General features: G+C 41.5%; 1 protein-coding gene across 9 annotated transcripts in view; it reads right to left on the reverse strand.

Annotated features, from left to right (window-relative positions):
• The window catches only part of PDZD2 (PDZ domain containing 2), a 321,088-nt gene that overhangs the window by 92,794 nt on the left and 205,070 nt on the right, over positions 1-23,224 (reverse strand). For 8 of the 9 annotated variants that reach the window (XM_038402564.2, XM_038402570.2, XM_038402566.2 and 5 more), the window contains one exon: positions 10,947-11,358. In XM_038402564.2, the coding sequence (XP_038258492.1) occupies positions 10,947-11,358 (412 nt within the window). Of the gene's footprint in view, positions 1-10,946; positions 11,359-21,651; positions 21,805-23,224 lie in introns of those variants that run through there. The other variant, XM_043514431.1, reaches the window with a different exon arrangement.

Genomic DNA, 23,224 nt, shown 5'->3' on the forward strand with positions numbered 1-23,224 from the left:
TGGAATCAGATTCTTATTTCTTTGGAATTTTATCTGCAATACTTTAAAGAATGGTCTGTTTAGAAGGTACTCTGCCTTGTTCCTTTATTTCATATATTTAGAGGCAGGTGTGTGTACACGGGGCCTTGCTTTTATTACTAGTGAAGCAAGTTAAATTATTTTGAATAATGGACAAATTCTTTTTTAAAAAGTCTGTTTGTACACAATCTGCAAGCATGCTAAATTAATTAATAACTTGCTCAATGTGAATAGTCTGCCCATCTCTAATGCCTAGAAGTTCCCCAAGACCAACTGCTTCTGAAGTTGATCTACCATCACCCAGGTCTTTGCTTCAGCACTGGAATTTGAAGACCTTTTTAAGAAGTACATCATGGGCAGCACCAATACAATCTTCCCAACTATTAAACAGCGACTAGATGTGAGCTAATGGCCTATCTGTCAACCGTTCTCTAGCCCATTTTCAATCTCATGAACCATCATCCACGCCCACGGCTCTTATCTAACACAAGACCTCTTGCCTCTGTCTCTCTGGAGCCATTTTGAAGATCTAGCCATTAATATCAACTACATAGGTTTGACAATGTGAACTTTCAGTGCCTCAGGAATATGTAGTAACCAAAAGGATATACCCAACTGTGATTCATGCCAATGGTTTTTCTACCGTTCTACACTGATGCTGGTTTAAGATAATTTATCTGTATACTTTAAAGAGCTGAGTTGTTAAAATGGCTGCCTTCATACTTGACATCTCAGCAAGTTTGGTACATCACTTACTTGGACGGGACCAAGCTTTTTACTGCAAGGTTAGAAGGATGTATTTGCTTTCCATCCAAAGGAAGAAAGCAGCAAGAGAAGGATCCTGGGACACAAATCCTGGAGAATATTTATAATAAATAATTTAAAACGTAGATCCACAAAATAGATATTGCAGATGACGGGATGAAAACTCTGATATTCGAAGCAGAATGACCTCCAGGGAATCATCTCTATTGGCAGACTGAGTGCTGACATCATTTTCTTGGCTGGGGCTTTAAACATTTGATTGGCCATTGCAAGCACCTGAACTACATAATCACCCTTAAAAAAAAATCTGTTGGAGTCATTTGCTGTCTTGAACTGTCACCACATGGTCTGTGCCTCTTAAAGATATTCCCCTTTTTTCCTTTTCCTTTCTACTGAAATTTTATTCCAAGAGAGGTAAATGGAATTCTCAGCTCTCACTGATCAGAGGGTTTTATGCAATGTTACTCTCTGAAAAATTAGACATTTAAGGATTAGGATTCCTTTGCATTTTCACAAATATTTGCATGTGCTCATTATGTTGCTAGGTTGACATGACCAACTGGGTCTTTTAAAACTTCTTGAAGAAAAGTATCACTTATCACAATGGGCTAAATTTAATGTGGGTGCAACTGCACTGAAGTAAATTCTGATATTTCTCACAGATATCTGGACTCATTTTGCATCTATCCATATTAGAATTCTGAAAGGATCTTTTTGCTTTATGTAATAATTTCAGTACCATATCAGAGCAAACAACATAGCTTTACAATAGTGATTTAGAATTATAGTAATAAAGCACTAAACAACATATTTGTACATCATCAATAAAGTCAGTTTGGTTTCAAATATTTTCACAGAATCATTCATGCATAAAACGATAGAAACATATGTTCAGCTAAAGTTATGTCTTCCATTCTGGAAAACAGTAGTTATGGATATTTATCCATATTTACCACCAACACTCATGTAAGGGCAGAAATCTCTCTCTTTAGATTGTATACATGTTGGGACCAGGACTGTCTCTTATTATGTCTTTGTACAGGATCTACCATAATGGGGCATCAGTCTCAGTTGAGACCCCCTAGGCACTACAGTAATACAAATAATAAGATAGATGCAAACCATACCCACTCCTGTACCATCTATCTAGTTACTCCATTTCTAATGATGTGAGCCATGGGTCAAGAAAATGCATTAACACTTTCTTCTCACTAATTGCTACCAGATTACATCTGATTCCTCTCAAAAGGGCTTTGGTGCATGCTAAGTCTAGAACAAAATGCATTAATCATTTAGATTAACGTATGATGGATCTGCAAAGCAGGGGACTATACCTCCCACCAGCCCCCTTCTTGCTGTACATCTCCTACCCCCTGACTAAGTTGGGACTATGCTTTCCATCAGCACCCTGCCCACTGTACTCTCCTTCTCCTGGCCTAGTAAGTAGAAAGGTCCTGAACAATGAATTGACTGCACTCTGCTTGGGACTCGGGAGCAGAAGCCACAAGGCATCAAAAGCAGAGAGAAGCCCCAGGAACTGTGGGCTGAGCTGCATGTGGAACAGGTTGTGACTGCTAGATTTCACAGCTGGGTGCAGGTCTGTGCAGGATTTATGGGATAGCAGCAATGGCTGGAGAGGAACCAGTGAAAGGAACCCCAATGAGAGACACTAACTGAGCCTGACCTGGAAACCCACAAACGCTTATTTGCTTGAATGGAGACTGGACTGGAGAGGCTCCAACAACACTAGGCCTGAAAAGCCCTAACACTCCACTGGGCTGCCCCAGGGACCCAAACAAGAACTGATAAGTGCTCACTTTGAACTGTAACTCTTTAAGTCTTTATACCAGGGGTATCTGCAACCTTTCCCTTCCATGTGAGCCCTAATACAATACTCTTTCCCTTAGCCGTGTGTCTGAGTGGTTATTGGGACCCACCCAGAGCTAATGCCTGCAAAGCCTGGCTACCGAAGCACCTACAGTATTTGCCTTGAAGTCAGGGTACACCTGGCATGCTACTGGCACTGTAGGTGTTTGGGGCATAGAGTAACCCCAATAATTGCAATTCTTTAAAATGCAAAACTACAGCTACCAAAGCTATAGCTTTTACCTAAATCTATGCAAAGAATGGAAAAGTTTGGACTAGATTAACAGAAATTTAGTAGCAAGGGAGACTTCACCAGTAAATCTGTAATTACTATTGTTTTAAGGGAAGATGGAAACTGACTGGCTACAAATGAATCATTTGCTGTATCAGGAGCAGTGTTACAGAAGTACCTAACGGCCCCATCCAAGAGCCCATTGTGCGAGGTGCTGTACAGACACACAGTAAAAGACAGTCCCTGCCACGCAGAGCTTGCAGTCTAGATGAAGGAAAGACGTTTTCCTCAGTCCAAATTAAAGCTTCGAGACATCACTACAGCAGCTAAAGAAGCCCGAAGATTCACACGGAAGACAGCTGGAAGCCAATGCAAAATAAATCACATGATGATAAAAAGAATAAAAGGCCCACGAACAGAAACAGCCTAAGAGGAGATCTTTAAATAGCTAAAGATGTCTATGATGAAAACTAAAAGCCAAATTACTTATGCCTAAAATATGCATTGTATAACTACATAATAATCTTGATGAAATAATAATCTCCAATTAGGTTGCTAAAAAGCTATTTGCAAAAAGAAAAGGAGTACTTGTGGCACCTTAGAGACTAACAAATTTATTAGAGCATAAGCTTTCGGGAGCTACAGCTCACTTCATCGGATGAAGTGAGCTGTAGCTCCCGAAAGCTTATGCTCTAATAAATTTGTTAGTCTCTAAGGTGCCACAAGTACTCCTTTTCTTTTTGCAAATACAGACCAACACGGCTGCTACTCTGAAACCTGTCAAAAAGCTATTGTAAGTCAATTTAGCTACATCTGCTTTAATAGATCTATGCAGGTTCATACTAGCTAAGGATCTGGCACAGAGTAGTTTTTCACTCTCGGTAAAATAGGTTGATTAGAAAGTCGTCTTTTTTATTAATTATTGTTATTATTATTATTATTATTATTATTCATTTCATGCCTCTATTTCTTGCTGCTGGACTGTGCGTTTAGCCTATTCTTGTGTTTGGCCAAGTGAAGATGCCTTTCCATTACCCAAAATATACAAGGCAAACTGCAGTACTGCATTTACAGATGCTAAATGGCAGAAAGCATCATAGCAGCTGTCAGTCTTTCCAAACTACAAAGTGAGGCATAATTCAAAGTCCTTCAGCTTTTACGGAGACAAATAATTTAAACTAAGAAGCAAAATAACATGACAGAATGTAGCAAACAGTTTGTCATAAAATGAGCTAACTAAGGTATAGGTACCATGATAAAAATTAAAAATGTATTTCAACTGATCTGATTTACTCATATGCATATTAAGACAATAACTTTCCAAGGCTAAAATATGATCATGTAGTCTCTACTTCATCAAAATCTGGTGAATCAGCTGCTCATGTAACTACTGCTCACTGTATAATACTTCGCATTGTCAGTACATAGCACCTTCTGTCCAAGGATAGGGTTGCCAGGTGTCTGGTTTTCGACCTGAACACCGGGTCGAAAAGCAAACCTGGCGGCTCCAGTCAGCACCACTGACCAGGCAGTTAAAAGTCTAGTTGGTGAGGGACTGGCAGGCTCCCCACCCAGCTCCACGCGGCTCCCGGAAGTGGCCAGCATGTCCCTCTGGCTCCTAGGCATAGGATGGCCATGGGGGCTCCGTATCCTGCCCTCACCCTTAGCACCGGGCTCTGCAGCTCCCATTGGCCATTGATTCCTGGGAGCCGCCTGAAGTAAGTGCCACCCAGAGCCTGCACTCCTCATCCCCTCCCATACCCCAACCCCTGCCCCAGCCCTGAGCCCCTTCCCGCACTCCAAATCCCTCATCCCTGGCCCCAGCCCGGAGCTACCTCCTGCACCCCAAACCCCTCATCCCTGACCCCACCCCATAGCCCTCACCTCCAGCCTGAGTCCTCGCCCCCCCGCCCCAGCCCAGAACCCCCTCCTGCACCCTAAACCTCTCATCCTTGGCCCCACCCCAGAGTCCGCATCCCCAGATGGAGCACTCACCCCTTCCCACACCCCAACCTCCTTGCCTCAGCCTGGAGCCCCCTTCTGCACCTCAAGCCCCTCATCCCCAGTTCCTACCCCAGAGCCATTACCCCCAGCCGGAGCCCTTACCCCCACACACACACCCTAACCTCCTGCCCCCAGCCCAGAGCCCCCTTCTGCACTCCAAACCCCTCATCCCCAGCCCCACCCCAGAGCCTTTACCCCACACCTCAACCCCCTACCCCAGCCTGGAGCCCCATCCTGCACCCTGAACCCCACATTTCTGAATCCACCCCGAGCCCACACCTGCTCCCACACTCCTCCCTCCCTCACTCACTCATTTTCACTTGGGCAGGAGGTTGAGCAGTCCTACCATGTAGCCAAAGTACAACCAGCCACCCTGGCCTTTATTTGACCTAGGAAGCAGTTTTTCAACTTATCCCATCAGATCTTTTCTGCATTTATCTTCCCTCCTTGCCTTTTGATTACTAGCCCCCAAAAAACAATCTTTCTAAAGTAATCCCTAGAAGATGTAGGCTCAGAAATGTCAATATTTAACTTCAAAATCTTCACAGGATGTGACAGATTGTTACTTAGGGTCATATATTGATTATTCTTAATCAATACACACAACTCCCATTGAAATCAAATTGAGTCCCTTCATGGATCAAGGGTCTTCCAGGGGCCTGAAGGTGCTAAAAAGCTCCTGCCAGATAAATTTACTATATTTGTTTTGAATTTAAATTTTAGAAATAGTCTTAGAAATTATAATTACTATATTAGTGAAAGCAAGAGGATATTTACCAGTAACGTTAAAATACAGCACAACTTTTACTAGCTTATTAAATATAAATAAACTAACTACTGACTCAGTGGTACAGTATTTCTTTAGTTATGCTTTATAACTAGATTGCTTACGAGACTAGTATGCTAGTTATCTAGTATACTAGTTTATCTAGTATGTTTATGGCTACATGGTGGGGAAGATGCTACATGTAAGAGCTGTACCCATACATCTAAATCCGCCAAACTCTAAATGTGAGACCAGAAGCTAAAATGAAGGACATACAAAAAATAAGTATACAGAAATCTTGTGCTAGATAGTTTTGATAAACAGCAATTTCTTCAGCTTCTGTTCATGACTCAGCATTCCTGTTATCAGCTATAGACAATACTAATGTAACATCAGGCCCTTGTGGGATCAGATAAAATTTGAAGCAAGCAAGAACTGCGATGCATGGCTGTCTCTGTTTGCAATATGCAGTGATGTTGTAACCATGTCATGTCAGTCCCAGGATATTAGAGAGACAATGAGTGTAGTAATATCTTTTATTGGACCAACTTTTCTTGGTGAGAGAGACAAGCTTTTGAGCTACCCAGAGTGCAGGACCTGAGGAAGAGCTCAGGAATAGCTCAAAAGCGTGTCTCTCTCAGCAACAGAAGTTGGTCCAATAAGAGATATTACCTCACTCACATTGTCTCTATGTTTCCAATGGCTGTTTGTCTATTAGAAAGAGATTCTTAAGACATCTGCTCCAAGATATCAACAAACAAGCTAGTCTCACGGGTTCATCTGAAGCTGAAGACATGCAGACTCAAACTAAACTGTTCTTTCAAGACTTCCCTAAAGTCTGAGTTTCTACAACTTTTTCCTACAACTATTCCAGAGGGAAAATGCAATGTTCACTCCAGAAAAACCTCTGCTTTAATTAAATCAGCATTCTGCTCCCTGCGGTAGGGGAGTAGCAGGGAAGCAAAGGGAATTCAGGGACTGCTGACCTGAGAGGGCTTTGCGCAGACCACAGGAAGGCTTCTTGTTTTTCCTTCCCAGCACAGCCAACACCAATGGCTTGCCACAATCTGGCCCTAGATATTTTGAAGTGAATACTGTGTTCCCAGAAGTTGCCAGCCTGACTGCAGTAGATACTCAATTCATCTACTCATCCACACAGCAAATACGCCATGGGCATTGGGGTATGGACGTTTCTCCCATAATAATGCTGCCTTGCCAATGTATTTCAGTCCTGTTCAACACGGACCAGCGAACGAGAAGTAATTCAGTTTATGGTTATGAAAGGGTTGTTTTTTCCACAGAAAGTCTAAATTAGATTGTGGCTTGTGATGGCAGGTTTTGTGTAGGGCTGTCAAGCGATTAAAAAAATTAATTGCACCGTTCAACAACAGCAGAATACCATTTATTTAAATATTTTTGGATGTTTTCAACATTTTCAAATATATTGATTTCAATTACAACACAGAATACAAAGTGTACAGTGGCAAAGAGTCCTGTGGCACCTTATGGACTAACAGACGTGCTCACTTTATATTTATTTTTGATTACAAGTATTTTCACTGTATAAAAACAAAAGAAATAGTATTTTTCAATTCACCTAATACAAATACTGTAGTGCAATCTCTTTATCATGAAAGTTGAACTTACAAATGTAGAATTATTTACAAAAAAAATGCATTCAAAAATAAAACAAGCAATGTAAAATTTTACAGCCTGAAGTCCACTCAGTCCTTTTTCTTGTTCAGCCAATCGCTCAGACAATTGTTTACGTTTGCAGAAGATAATGCTGCCCGCTTCTTGTTTACAATGTCACCTGAAAGTGAGAACAGGCGTTCTCATGGCACTTTTGTAGCTGGCACTGTAAGGTATTTATGTGCCAGATGTGCTAAAGATTCATATGTCTCTTCATGCTTCAATCACCATTCTGGGGGACATGTGTCCATGCTGATGACGGGTTCTTCCAGATAACGATCCAAAGCAGTGTGGACTGATGCGTGTTCATTTTCATTATCTGAGTCAGATGTCACCAGCAGAAGGTGGATTTTCTTTTCTGGTTGTTTGGGTTCTGTAGTTTTTGCATCAGAATGTTGCTCTTTTAAGACTTCTGAAAGCATGCACCACACCTTGTCCATCTCAGATTTTATAAGGCACTTCAGATTCTTAAACCGTGGGTCGAGTGATGTAGCTATCTTTAGATATCTCACATTGGTACCTTCTTTGTGTTTTGTCAAATCTGCAGTGAAAGTATTCTTAAAATGAATGACGTGCTCATGGGTCATCATTCGAGACTGCTATAACATGAAATATGTGGAAGAATGCAGGTAAAATAGAACAGGGGACATACAATTCTCCCCAAAGGAGTTCAGTCACAAAGTTAATTAACACATTTTTTTTAACGAGCGTCATCAGCATGGAAGCATGTCCTCTGGAATGATGGCCGAAGCATAAAGGGGTCTACGAATGTTTAGCATATCTGGCACGTAAATTCCTTGCAATGCTGGCTACAAAAGTGCCACGCAAATCCCTGTGCTCACCATCTGGTGACATTGTAAATAAGAAGTGGGCAGCATTATCTCCCGTTAATGTAAACGAACATGTTTGTCTTAGCGATTGGCTGAACAAGAAGTAGGACTGAGTGGACTTGTAGTCGCTGAAGTTTTACATTGTTTTGTTTTTGAGTGGAGTTATGTAACAAAAAAAAATCTACATTTGTAAATTGCACTTTCACGACAAAGAGATTGCACTACAGTACTTGTATGAGGTGAATTGAAAAATACTGTTTCTTTTGTTTATCATTTTTACAGTGCAAATATTTGCAATAAACAATATACACTTTGATTTCAATTACAACACAGATTATATGAAAATGTAGAAAAACATCCAAAATGTATAACAAACAATAGCATACCAATTGAAATTTAACAGATTAATTTCTTTATTTGCGATTAATTTTTTTGAGTTGATCGCATGAGTTAACTGGAATTAATTGACAGCCCTAGTTTTGTGTTGTAGAGTTGGGTAAAATTTTCAAAAGCGCCTATGTGACCTAGGAGGTTAAGTCCCATTTTCAAAAGTCACCAGGAACTTCCATGAGACTTAGGCTCCTAACTGCCAAAGTCAGTTTTGAAAATGGGAGTCCGGAGCTTTCTGAAAATTTTACCCATTATCCATGAGGAAACAAACTGAGCCTATAAACTCACTTGACATAAGTCACCAAACAGCTGTTAGATGATCACAGTTTTCCACAAGTGATCTAGACTTCTTCAATGGAGACTCAGATTTTTAAAATTAAATTTATTAATTATTTTTAAAAGATTGTGTCCTGCTACTCATTCTCTTAGCCATCAAATCTCTCCAAGTTCAGGGGTAAGGAAGGCAAAATTAAACACCGACACAAAACATGGCACTTACACACATGAGCCACACCTGTAAACAAAAAAAAACAGTTGTGCTACACCACTGTGCCTCTCAATAAGTTTTACTTGGAGACACCAATTACGAAGAGACCATAGGTCTAAATTTTCAAGTGAATGGGTTAGACTTGCATATTCAAATGCCTCTTTGTATGTGTTTTGCATTAAATATTCATTTATTTCTCATACTCTATATCTGTTCTGAACTTCAAAATTTACTTTTTCAGACCAAGTGTCTTAAAACTTCAAAATAAGTTAGAATTAATAAGCGTCTCAAGACCATCAGTCTTATTTATAATGTAGTGGCTTTCCATCTCTCTGCGCTAATCTCTAACACTCTTTATTACTCAGCAGTTCAGACACAAACCATATTCATTTAGAAGGCATTTTTAAATTAGCCATATTAAAAATCATGCTTAAATTATATTCTAAATTGACAGGGAGCCATAAAACTGTGCAGGTCTGGATCTTTCTGATCCACACCTTTTCCATTTAAAAGGAACAAACAAAATTATACAGAGTTTCAAATTATGAGGTTTTTCAAACTTTGCAGATAACATTTTTCTCGTTATACCACAGTGAATTTAATGTATAGAACCATAGAAATGTAAGGTTGGAAGGGATCTCAAGAGGTCATCTAGTACAGCTCTTGCGCTGAGACAGGATCATTTGATTAGTTGACAGGAAGAGAAGATACTCTGACTTAGTTGGCTTTAGGATTATTATTATTCTTTTATTGGATTCAGCTTTCCTGGTGGTTTCACGTTTGAACCAAGAGCCCCCTAGGAAATACGTAACATCAGCAATCATTAGTTTGAGCAGCATGTTTGTGCCATGCTTCCCTTCACTGGAATTTAGCAATATGAAATATGACTGCATTAATATATTACCAGCTTTGAACTCTTTAAAACAAAAACAGCTGCCACAATAAGTCCCAGCCTTAGCGCAGTAGTATTCACGTGTTTAGTCTATCAATTTCTTTAGGAAGACGGCCAAAGAGTCAGAGCCTGGCAGTGGCAACTCTTCTGGTGAAAGCTGTATGTGAAATCTGATCAAGACTTGAGTGATTTTTCTGGATCAAGAAACACTAAACCTCTAAGGTCTTTCTCATGTTTTGTTGCCATATACTTCTACTCAAAATCACAGGAGAAGCAGTAAGAAGTTCTTTACCCTAGTCTGATAAAACAACACAGAGCATCCATCTCCTAAGCATCATGCAACATATACAATAACTTCCCCACCACCACTGATCAATGTCTAAACAATTTTTAGACACAAACTAATATATGTGCTCTCTTTAAATGTTCACTCATTCAGCATGACAACGAATGAAGATTTTTAGTTCTAATTTAACCATTAAAACTAGTCTCTCCTACAGTTTGGCTACTGACGAAGCAGCCTCAGAGGCTCATCACAAGGTTGAAATGCTCATGTGCTGGTTTATTACTTGTGCCCCACTGTCATGGGGGCATCGCAAGCACAAGGTACTTCCTGCTGAATAAGAGCTCTGTGGTGGTAACCACTTGATCCGCCCTGTTGAATCAAGGGGTTGTCCCCTTTCTCACAGCCCTGCCTGGGAATATCACAGGTAGTCCCCACCATCCTACTCAACAGGAAAACTTTTTTCACTCTCCTCCTCCTCACTCAGGTCACAAATACATGTTGCAGTTCTGAACACCATACTTACCTCTGCTCCATGCCCTGAAGGATGAAATCCAACCAGTTAGTTGGGAGCAAGAATTTGGGGCTGGGAAAAGACAGCTACAGAGTGAGTCTTGGGCCATGTGGCCATTTTATTGAAACTAATAAATGTATTGGAATCTTCAATTTGCTTGATCTGGTCCTGCCTCTTTCTTTTAAAGACCCAAACCAAAACACTTACCTGTGAAGGCAGGTCACTTGGATTAAGGTCTGGCACCCCGCCATCTGAACGGCGAGACCTGTACCGTTCCTCAGAGTCTGCATTTCGAAACCGATCCTCTGTGTTACTTGCCTCTGGCTGTGAGCCGTCAACCTCCATAGTTATGTGGTGTCCATTCTCCTGCTCTGAATTCTGGCTGTCTTTGCTTTCCTTGCTGTCCTTACTGGCTGGAGTTCTGGCAATTACCCCAAACTTTCTAGTTCTTTTCCCATTTTGAGCAGCTCTGTCACTTCGCTCCGAGGAAGGCTTTGCTTTGGGTTCACAGCTGTTGCTGTTGTTGCCATTTGATGGAGGAAGAGGGGCTTTGCGCTTAATGCGACGGAACATGATCAGGTAGATAAAGCCGCCATTCCAGCACTGATCAGCCAGGTAGCTGCGAGCAACAGAAAAGTTTGGATTATAAACAGATTGTCCTATAAAGTTCACATTGAAAATACAGTCAACAGGTATAAATTTTGCTAGGTATTGATGCACTTTCTAACGTGATTCTTTGCCTAGCTAAATTGTTATCAAATGCAATGATAAATTGAACACCTTGAAGCATCAGCAAAATGATCTCTGCAGTTGGTATTAGAAATTGTGAGATGTTCAGACTCACAAGGGAGTTCTGTGCTCTTGCTTCAAATAAGGCTATTTTGCAAACAGTCCCAAAAAGGCATACCATGCTCAAGGAAAAAATATTCCCCAATCACAAAAATGCTTCTTGCATACAAATTAGAGAAGATGCATTTGAAACAGGGAGTTTAAAAAAACAACAACAAAGCCTGGAAACAGGCTAATCACATTTTGGTATTCATGACAACTGGCAAAAACCGCTCAGCTGGTCATCTTCCACAATTCAAACTCTGAATGCAAGACAGGTGTTTAGGCAGCACAATGAGATGACAGAGCATAGCAAAAAACAAAAAACATTTTTCCCTCTACAATGGGAACAAAAAATACCAGCCACGCTTCATTTGTGCAGTAGCCCTCACAATATTTGCATCTGAAATGAAGCCTTTTCCCTGAGATACATCTTCAGTTTTGGCTTGGGTACACGTGCCCTAGACCTTGGGGCAAATCCACTGTTTCTGTAAGTAGGCTCTAATTGCCCCAGTACAGCAAACCACTATGCTATAAACTATGATGTTCCTACTGGGTCCAATAAAAGGACAAGGAAATAAGGTGGGTTTCCTTTTATGCCGTCTATTCTGATGGAAAGCGAGGTGATCTGAGCGGTGAAAGTAGCAGCCATAAGTAGCAACACACATATTTACAAAATATCACTCCCACTCCCACCATCTGAGTGACACTTTACATCAATGTATTTCTGCTTCAGGCGAAAAACAATTACCTCTATGAAGCGGCACTCATTTATTCCAAGAGTGAATTTGGGTTCCTGTGTATTTAGGGACAACATATACCTCATCCTAAATTCTTTAAATATTTGGCTTTCAAGCCAAGAGTGTAACCAACTGAGAGTACAAATAAGCGTGAATTTGTACTTAACATATTTGTACGAATCTCTTCTGGTAGGTCCCATGCTAACTTAGGTTACACTGCCTACTTTGCTGGTGAAAGCAGAAAATGCTTACAAGAATATCAAACAAACCTTTCTCCAACAGCAATGAACATTCACTAACGTGGAGCTGTTGGTAAACGTACAGTAACATCACCTTAAGAGGTGAAAGTAGATGCCAGTCAAAGGAACTAAGCAGTAAAGATCTTTAGATGAAATAATATGGCACTTGCGGACGTGAGAGAAGTAGTCAGGGACTGACTGACTGTCAGAGTCACAGAGTCAAAGAGATTAAGGCCCGAAGGGACCCCAAGATCACCTATATGGCACAGGCCACCAACAACACCACAATTAGACCAAAGTATTACAGCCCATAGGAGACTATCATGTGCCACAGACAGAGAGTGGGGCGGACCAAAGTGCACCACTGCTTGAGGCCCCTGCACTGGGAATTAAGTGAGAGATACCCAGACAAATCAGACGTGGGGCCTGCACTCCAGGATGCAGAGGAAGGCGAAAAAACCCCCAAGGGCCCTACCAAACTGACACAGGGAAAATTCCTTCCCAACCCCACATATGGAAATCAGTTAGATCCTGAGCATGTGAATAGCCAGCCAGCCAAGCACGAGAGAGAAAATGATTTCCCACCCCAACCGACTTGCACAATACATCTGTACTATTAATGCTGACCAGCTGTGCTGCCTGCCCCCCCACCCCACCCCCATCCCAGCTGCCATCCAGCTGAGCTGGGCTCGTTGCACTGCCAGGGACGCTCAGAGACAGCATGCAGGGGAGGAGAATGGGAAGCCTAAAGCCTGTTTATGAGTGAGGAGAGGTTGTTTGAGTGGCAAGGGTGAGTGACTAAGCGAGTGGCAAACTTTGGTGGTGGACAAGGCATTGCTGGGTGAGTGGAGGAGGCACGCTGAGATGGAAGAGGCAATGAAAGCCGGAGAGGGCACTGGTTAGTTGGTAGTTTCAGTCCAGTTCTTCCTTATGGTTAGGTGTCCCTGTCAGAAAATCCCACCGTCACAATTGGCCCTCATCAGTAAGGCTCTGATTTTTAAAGGTATTTAGACATTGCTCCACTCAACATTGCAAGGCCTACGTGACTTAGGAGCCTAACCCTCAGTTTCAAAAAAAAAAAAAGACTTGGGCATTTACCCATTAAAAGGCCATGGGACTTAGGAGCCCAAATAGTAGAAAGACTAATTAGGCTCCTAAGTCACTTAGACCCTACAACGCTGAACGACACAATGCTTAAATACTTTTCAAAACTTGTGCCTACATTTCATCAGGGAGACCAATGATTAAAGGAACATGAGACGTCTCATCAGAGACGGCCCCTTCAGAACAAGATTGAAGCACAATGAGTAAGTGGGGCAGGAAAGTCTGTATTGATAATGGCTATGCCGTATGTTCTCAGTGCACATTCAGAGGACTTCAGTCACCAGGATTATAAATTCAGCATCTTTCAAAAAGCACTGAGGTCATTTTTAAAAATAAAAAATAAAAACCATCTTTCTTTCTCAATTGGCTGGAAGTAGGCAACACAGTACACGAGCCTATACTAGCATGGAAAATCTTGGGAGGGTTGGTCACTAATGCATCCAGAGGAGACTGGACCCAAAGGGTTAGAATATAACATTCCAGAAATAAACAAATATTTTGATTATTAAGACTTTTTCCCACCCCCCTCAAATCAAGGGAAGAGGGGCAGTTTTGTTCCAGAAACAGTATGGGCTGCCTGGTTTTCACATTTATCTTTCAAGCTCAACTTTCAAGGCAGCCAGCAATGTTGATTAAAATTCATGACTTTTGCTTGCAGCAATACCATTGCACTTTGATCCATCACATATAAACTTGATAGCATTGCTTCTCCTGAAGGAGAGAAACAGAAGAGTGTCTCCTGCTCTAATAAGCCTATGGTCTATTTTGCCTGCCATGCCATTCACATACATATATTTCTCTGCATTAATAATTGCATGTTTTTTTAAGCACTGGTAATACAGTACTTCCATCAGACAAATATAAATTCACCAACAAGATGAAATGACAGAGAATACAGCAGACAAATACCTGTTAAGTCCAGAAAAAATATAGTTATAAAATGTATTGCAAATGAAGCAATTTTATACAGCAAAACAAAATATGATCTCTCTACCATTGTATATTCTTTTGTGACAAGTTAGTTTTATTCATAACGTGTAAGATAAATGCTTTGGGGAAAGGATATAATATTCTAAAGGTTCATTTTATAAATATTCAGTCCACTGTTGGTTCAAGGATATGCTTAGACACAGGGCCAGATTCTCAGTTGATGTAAATGGATGTAATTCCCTTTACTTCCATGAAACTATAATGCTTTACTTTATGAAGATCTGGCCCACATACTCAGTCATGCAAACTGTAGTAACTCATGTTTCTATGACAGGTTTCAGAGTAGCAGCCGTGTTAGTCTGTATTCGCAAAAAGAGAAGCAGTACTTGTGGCACCTTAGAGACTAACAAATTTATTAGAGCATAAGCTTTCGTGAGCTACAGCTCACTTCATCGGATGCATGTTTCTATGTTCCCTTGATTGCTTTAGGGCAGTTCTGTGCATGCACTATATTTCTATGAAAGATAAAAAAAAGTTTACACAGAAGAACAAATGAGTCTCTCTGAATAGCAATAACCTGGCCAGCAGCCATGTCACTTCAGGCAATGATCTTGTCAGATCTTCCAGGCTTAGGGAAAACTACGTGCTGGAAAAACAGGAGTCAATGATTCAGTAGGTTTCAGAGTAGCAGCCGTGTTAGTCTGTATTCGCAAAAAGAAAAGGAGTACTTGTGGCACCTTAGAGACTAACAAATTTATTAGAGCATAAGCTTTCGTGAGCTACAGCTCATGTAGCTCACGAAAGCTTATGCTCTAATAAATTTGTTAGTCTCTAAGGTGCCACAAGTACTCCTTTTCTTTTTAATGATTCAGTAGGTGGCACTGTTCATTCCGAGTCACTGTTGATTCAACGCCCAAGCAACCCTGTGTTGCTGTGTTGGAAGAACTATGCTGATGGTGCAATACTCAGCTATCTTTTTGTGGAGACAGACAACCAAGTTCCTGATCATTTGTGGTCATTTAATATAGAATGACTTTGGGGGGGGGGGAAGGGGAGGCCAAGGACAAAGGATAAGATTGTTAATCAAACTCTTAAGCTAAATTTCAATTTAGCTAACTACATTCTGCCTACTTAGCTGGCTTCTTTTTCCTTTACAGCTTCTTTTCCTGCTTTTCTAACTTTAAGTCTGAGGAAGGCGGAAAATCCCCTAAAATTGATCTTCAAGTTGATCTGCTTCAATGCAAGGCAGGAATCAACAGGGAAGCCTTCCTGCAGAGCTCAGAATGGGGCAAAGCAGTAAGTACACTTTCCTTCGTCACTGGTATAGGCCATCAAATCTATACCAATGACAATCATGCCACAGAAAACTATCTGACATGTTTTTGGGGGGAGAAATAGGAAGGTTTTTTTTTTTTAATTTTTAAAGTATTTTGTGTATCTTAAGACTAATTACATTAATATTAAGATATAATAAACCAGAAAAGATAACAGTAGACTAACAAAAACATGGAAAAGAAATTAACCCAGTCCCACCAAAATGCATTGTTTAGTGAGGAGGAGCATCCCACGCCAGAAGACAAATAAGGGCTGGATTCAGTAAAATACCTGTTTAGCTTCTGCACTGCAGAAGCCTCTGCAAAAGTGATGCTGGATCCAAAATTCTACTTGTCGGGGTTTCTAAAGAACAGAAACCAGACAAACTTTTGACTGAATCTGGGCACCAACAGAGTATTCACTGGGTTTTTAAAAATTCAAATACCAGATGGATTTCAGAAACAGAGTTGCAATGTTATGCGTGTGTGTGCGCGCGTGCGCGCACGCGCGGGGGGGGGTGCACCTCTCATCACAGATTTAGAAGTACTAGCCTCGACAGCATACCATGAGGTCTTAATATTACTGATCTTGAAGAATGCAAGACATTTTATTAGCGCATAACACAATGCTGCTAATATGTTACAGAAACGGAACGCTTTACTAGAGCCATATTTGCCCAATTTTCTGTAGCAATGCTGACATTCACTAAATCATTTCAGGATGATGCAGCGGGCCCCTCACACAGAAGAAAAGCCACAGCTCCCCTGCACAAAGAAGGAGGATCACAGAGACAACATGCAGGAAGACTAATTTACAAAGGCAATTAATGACAGACCAGTTTGCAGTCTTTGTAATAGATTCAAAACACCTTTCAATATTGCACTTAATTGTCTTAAATAAATACAGATAGTACGAATATATTTTGTATTTCTATAGCAACTTCTGAGGATCACAAATGCTAAGCAACCATTAGTGATTATGCACGAACTCCACAATACTCTAGTCCATGAGACATTGCTAAGGACACATCTATACAGCAAAAGCTATGCATGAGTCGCCTACCTGAGCTAGCTTGAATCTAGTTAGCGAAGGTAACAATGGTAGTGAAGACAGTGCAGAATGGGCTAGTGAGCAGAGTATGTATGCAGAGCCTGTGCCAGGTTTGTACTACCCACACTGCGCAGTCTTTTCAGTACTATAGTAGCCGATGCTAACAGGATTCAACCTAGCTTGGGTAGGCTGATTCCATGCGTATCTTTTGCTGTGTAGACATACCCTAAAATGAAGCTGCCAGTGCTGCAGTGCCATTGCACTGTAGATTTCCAGTCTTCTCCACTGCAGCAAGAGTGGTATAGCAACATATTTTAAAACTGCCTTAGTGGTAGGTTAGTACTGTTTTATTTCTGTTTTTTTAAACAGATGAGTAAACTGAGGCACAGAGGTTAAGTCCAAATTATCATAGGATAGCCGCACAAAAATCAGGAAGAGAACCCAGCACTGACACACTCTGGTGATGAGCACTATAGAAAACCCTAAAATGGATTAACTACATAGAGCAAATGAACCCAGGTATCCTGGCTCCCAATTTCAGAGCTAGGACATTCTCTGAGACATCTGCTCTGAAATATCCTTGTCTTCATGTTTTGAATTAATGACAGTCTGAACCTTTTACTGACTTGATCTCACTCTCCTAGTTCATATTAGCTAGGGTACAATATCAGTATCATATAGATAGTCATGAGCAGTAGGGGCTGATTTGTTCCTTTCTTTGGGAGAGAAATCATCTATCTGCCAAACTACAGAACCACAAAAAGCTACAAATGATTAAAACTAAAACTTAAAAAATAAATAAATAGGGTAACACAATCACTGCTGATGCACTTTGTGTCTAAGGCAAAGAACAGAACAGCTGTAATACAGTTACCTTCCTTGCAGCATGCCTGCCCATAAGGAGCTGTATCCCTGATTACTACTAATGGGTTTGTAATAATACTCTCTTTCCTTCAGAATTATGAAGGGAACTGCACATCCATTATCTTCTATGACTACTGTTTGTTAAACTCCCAACTCTCATTTCTCCCTTATACCACTGAGTTGATTATTGATGATATATAAAATGATAAACTAGCCGGGTTTATTCCAGGCTCAATGGCATATGTGTGAAGTGTCTGACTCAGAAAGGATATTTTAGGATAAGTAAACAGAAAGCGTTCCCAGACTCGACAAGCACATGTTGCAATGAACTCTCTCTGTCTCATCACATTTGTTAAAGCTGTGCAATGATGCTTTCATAAACATAAATGGTCACGTTGAGCCATAGGAGAACCAAAGCAGACTATCAGAAAACATCTGGATTTCTTTTACAAACAAAATATTAAAAATATGTTTATTTTCTAATAGTAGTGCTCTTTTACATTTATACAAGGCCTTTCATCCTGGTGGGTGCCAAAATGCTTTACAAAACAAACACTTTACAAACTGTATACACACTGATATCTAGCCAACTGGCACAGAGTATGTTTCACAACAGTGAGCAAGGAGGGGATATTTCGGCCAGAGACTGGATTTCAAACCTCTACACAAAGTGCCACGGGACCTATAATGTCCAATGCAGCACAGACAGGTCACAGACACGATTTTTGTTCTCTTCTGAAAGACTGTGACACGGTAAACTGCTTGAAACTCGGTGTTCTCTACCTTGGAAGGATAAAGGGCTGAGTAGATCCTAACAAAATTCAAAGTTGTGGTTTTGGGGGTATTTGAAGCTGTGTCTGAGATCAACAAGCCATCTACCCTTTTCAAAAGGCAAATTATCTAAATTGGCTATCAGATAGGAGTAGGTGAGTGAATGATGATAGTAAAGTATTGTCTGATCTAGCTGTAAGCATCTTGGAAACAAATTCTAACATAGAAGACAAGAAGCCATGGAAATATACAGCTGCTTAGGACAAAGTCTTTGCATCTCAGGGCAGTGATTCATGTCATCATGAAGGTATGTTACAACATGAAACAGCCAGTCCAGAACAGCCCTGAGCTCCAAGAGCCTGGCTAGAAGAACAGATTGAAGTTGTGATTTTAGCTCAATAGGAATCAGTGTTTCCCTGGCTGATTGGGTCACACCCCCTCTTAGGCCTGCACCACGTCCTTTACACACACCCTGGTTGTCACCACTCATCTTTGCAACTTCCCGTGGGAAGAATTTCTGCCTTGCAGCCTCCTCCATGATTTATCCTGATAGAAACCAATGTAAGATCCTCGGGTGAATCTGGCCCCTGTATTAACTGAATATGACAACCAAGAGGCTAGTACATAACAACAACAAACAACAACGAGGCAAGCAGTTTCAACTCATATTGTCACACTCAACAAGCTCTTTCCTGTCTTAGATTGTGTGTGTGCGCTGACATATGGAAAAAGAGATGTAATATTCTCTACCTGCATTAATAAGATGATTAAAAAATGTAGAAATAACATGAGAAGGTCAATCAACAAGCTTAGCTGTTCTAAAAATATCAATCAAGTTAATTCAAATGGCCGGGGGCAGGTAACAGGGCTCGCACTTCCTTTTGATGGTAAGCAATTCTGGGACTATGACTTGTTGCCAAGAATAACCAATACTTCCCACAGTCTCACATCAGCAGCGGCTCTCTAAACAATATTGGTTTTCTGAAAAGCCAAGGCTTGTGCAGTGGGGAGAAAAAAACAACTTGAATGCACAGTTTTATAAGTCTTTGTGGAACATTATTCATCAACAGCTTTACAAAAAGGAAATCAGTGAGTAATGAGAATAAAGCTACTGAATTTTTTAAAAATGCTTGTAACTTAACTTTCAGAGGGGCAGTCTGGTCCAGCAGTGAACTAACATGCCCTGGATCCCTGGGCAATGAGTTAGCCTCTTTCTGACTCAGTTTCCCCATCAATAAAATGAGAAAGATAAGATAATAATGTAATAATAATGTCCTGGAGCTGAAACCTGTAGGAGCCAGGTTTTTCTCTTTGTATGGACCAGCTGTGGAATTAAATTCCCACCAGAAATACATCATGGCCACTTTTGGAATTAGACACCACACACATCTGTTTGCACAGGTATAATGAACTGAGAATATGTCTTTACAATTTATGAGACTAGGATTCGACCAGGGAGCTCACTAGGATCTGTGACAACAGGTTCACCGTTGAATGTCAAACGCCGAGGAGTTGGCTACTTGGCTACATTTTGTGGGCTGCAGAAGAGAGCATGTTCTACCTGCTCCTTTTACTGGGAAACCAACTTTAAGCCTTGCAAAATGTGATCACATACCCAATTATGTGAAGCACTATGTAAGCTAAGTAAAGTGGTTTCTGGGTCACCTTTCCAGGGTCTGCATCATCTGCCACCAGAAGAACATCTGAAACAACAAATGTCCCTCACTCTCTAGCTCAAGTACTGGGTCTGGGTTGCATGGGGCGGAAAAACAACCGGACACTCTTGGGCCTGAATTAGGTTGGCTCTCCTCTTCCTGCCCATAAGGCCGGTGTACTAGGGGCTGCCTGTCCTGCTCCTGCCATCTCCTGCTGCAGCGTGTGCATGCTGCAGACTGAGTGTGCCAAGGCATTGCAGTGGTTCTCATTTCGCAGTGCACCAGAGGGCAGTGGATGGCAGGAGCAGGGCATGCAGCAACTGGCACATGCAGTGCTGTCATGCCAATGCCACGGGCAGGAGAAGGAAAGCTGACCAGAGGGGCAAAAGGTGGCAGCAGGAGCGATAAGGACTCGGTTCAGGGGGAAGGAGAAGGGTTGGATCAAAAACCTGCTCACGCTTGGTTTGGGTGGGCTTGGGTACAGGTTGGGCCTATAATTTGGGCCCGGGCAGACCTCTAGATGGATGGTCTGGGTGCTAGCTTGTACCTTAGGAGAGCTAGGTTGAAGTCCCTGACCTGTCATTGGTCTCCTGTATGACTTTGGCAAATCCAACAAGGGACAATAGTTCCCCATCTTGCAGGGGCGTTGTGCAGATAAAAACTATGAGCTGCTCACATACTAGGTTACCGGAGGCCATCTCAAGGCCTTAGATAGAAGTACTGTGTAAGCCAAAATTAAACTGAAAATTGAAAACTTAATGGGCATTGTCCCAAAAGTGATGGCCAACGGCTAACTCATGTATAGATCACAGGTATGAGGAGAACATGGACTAGAATAGTTAATATTAAGAAAACGCAATGAGAACATATAGGTCCTTTCTTTTCCATCCACATTGTAAAAAAGATATTTTAGAAGTGTTCTTAGTGCTCATGAAATGTGCCAAGATACGTTCTGGAGAACCTCTGTTTAGCCACTGAACATAGCGCATCATAAGCCTCTTCCACACTGCCCCACAAGTGTGATTGCTAATAAGTCCAGGGAGTGCCTCTGGGAGTAAGAAGTTCGCATCTCTGCTTGAAGGTGCCAATTGTAACAGGTTATGTCATGTGGACACAGAGCCCATAGGAACCGCACTATGATCACCGAGTCACGTAACCAGTTTAATCATTATGTTACCCGCAGATAGAGGAGTGATTTGCTAAATAAGTCTCAATATTTATTTTGCTGAGATTTTGGGCTTTAATATTTACAAACGGCTTGAACCTTAAAAAAACAAAAAACAAAAACAAAACAAAAACAAAAAAACCCAGCACCTGTAAAGGCAATGGGATATGTGGGCCTTCAGTACTTCTTGGGGTCAGGTTTGAAAAGAAGATCCCAGCAGACAGAGGAGTGAATATTCAAAAGGCAAATTACGTTAAATACTTGGTAGCAGGCAAATAGCAGTGTGTGAAAAGCAGGGAACTAATTCAAATCAGGCCATTACAGGACTGCACGGTCTGGTTTGATAATACTGCTTACATTTCAGCAGTAAACATGTAACTGATGGCACATTCATTGTCTGCAGATATTTTCAGTTATCAGAAAAATAAGCTACTTTTAAAATGACTAATTGCTGATTTAATGTGATAAGTGCCAGTTTTCCACCTTTGCTGCAACAGACTGAAATAGGATCAAATTGAATTAAGTTACAATAAAGTACAATCACCTATAATTAAAAAGAAAAGGAGGACTTGTGGCACCTTAGAGACTAACCAATTTATTTGAGCATAAGCTTTCAAGAGCTACAGCTCACTATAATTAGTCCTCAATATATGGTTTGTGACCAGGGCCTAGCTATACTGGGGCCCTACACAGCCCCCCCCCCTCCCCCACGGGGGTAGGGGAGCAGGCCTCTGCGGGGGGAGGACCGGCCACAGGTCTCCACAGCAGGGGGCTGGCTTGGGGGGCGGGGGAACCACTCTCCAGCACTCACTGGTGGCGCAGCTGGGGCTGGGTCACCGCACTCCCACTGCCGGTGAGTGGAGGCCCGGCCCTGCTGCAGTCCTCAGGGGAGTGGGGTCGGGGCTGGGGCAGAGCAGGGGTGGGGGCCCTGGGGAAGAGTCGGGGCAAGGGCTGGAGCAGCACGCAGCTGCATGCTTTGCATATGGGTAAGGACAGCCCTGTTTGTGGCTGTTTTAATTCACTCCTTTCACATTTGTTTCCTACCCTTCAGGAAATAATCCAAACTCAGCAACTATTCACCTGTAATTCAGGCTGTGTAAAGGACTTTGGTTTGGCAAACCCCAGACTGTCTGCATTTCTGCCCCTCCTTTTTCCACAATGCTTTTAAATGGCAAAGTCAAAGCGTCTGAGTGCTATCTTCCCCCTTTTATTTCTCTCTATCAGATAAGCACAGCCAAAGAAATACCTGTGGTTAACACAACCTTTGTTTTTTTGCCAACACGCAATCCAAAGAGTTGTAGGCAAGTGCTGAAGGAAAAACAGTGGACATGCTGCCTCATGTTATATTAAGAACTGTGCAATGGAACTTGACGTCCTATATATGACTGAAATGCCTCAAATTTAAACAAATTTTAAGAAGCTCTGGAACTGACAAAGCAAAATATTCTCCTGTCTCCATGATCTGACTTACTAAATGTGCTTCTCAAATGTCTCTGGTTTGGCTCCTTCAACTGTGGCGACTCCAGGGCTCTGATTTTCTGCAAGGGCAGTCTAGGTGGATATTCCACAATCTCACTAATCCAAAGTGAAAAAAGGAAGAAAGTTGAGAAGGCAAAAAAAATGTTCACGAAAAGTTGGAGTGTACCATTTTTAAGGGCACCTGCTATCACATTTCCTGCACTCCCTCACCCCCACTCAGAATGGTGACAGTCATCCATTTTAGTTCTACATCCATAACTCCTATGAGGACTCGTTGCAATTTCTAAATCGGAGCTAGGAGATGTTTACCAGGAGGTCATTCAGGCAGTTAATCACACTCATGATT

Source organism: Dermochelys coriacea, chromosome 5, assembly GCF_009764565.3.
Source record: "Dermochelys coriacea isolate rDerCor1 chromosome 5, rDerCor1.pri.v4, whole genome shotgun sequence".
NCBI lineage: Eukaryota > Metazoa > Chordata > Testudines > Dermochelyidae > Dermochelys > Dermochelys coriacea.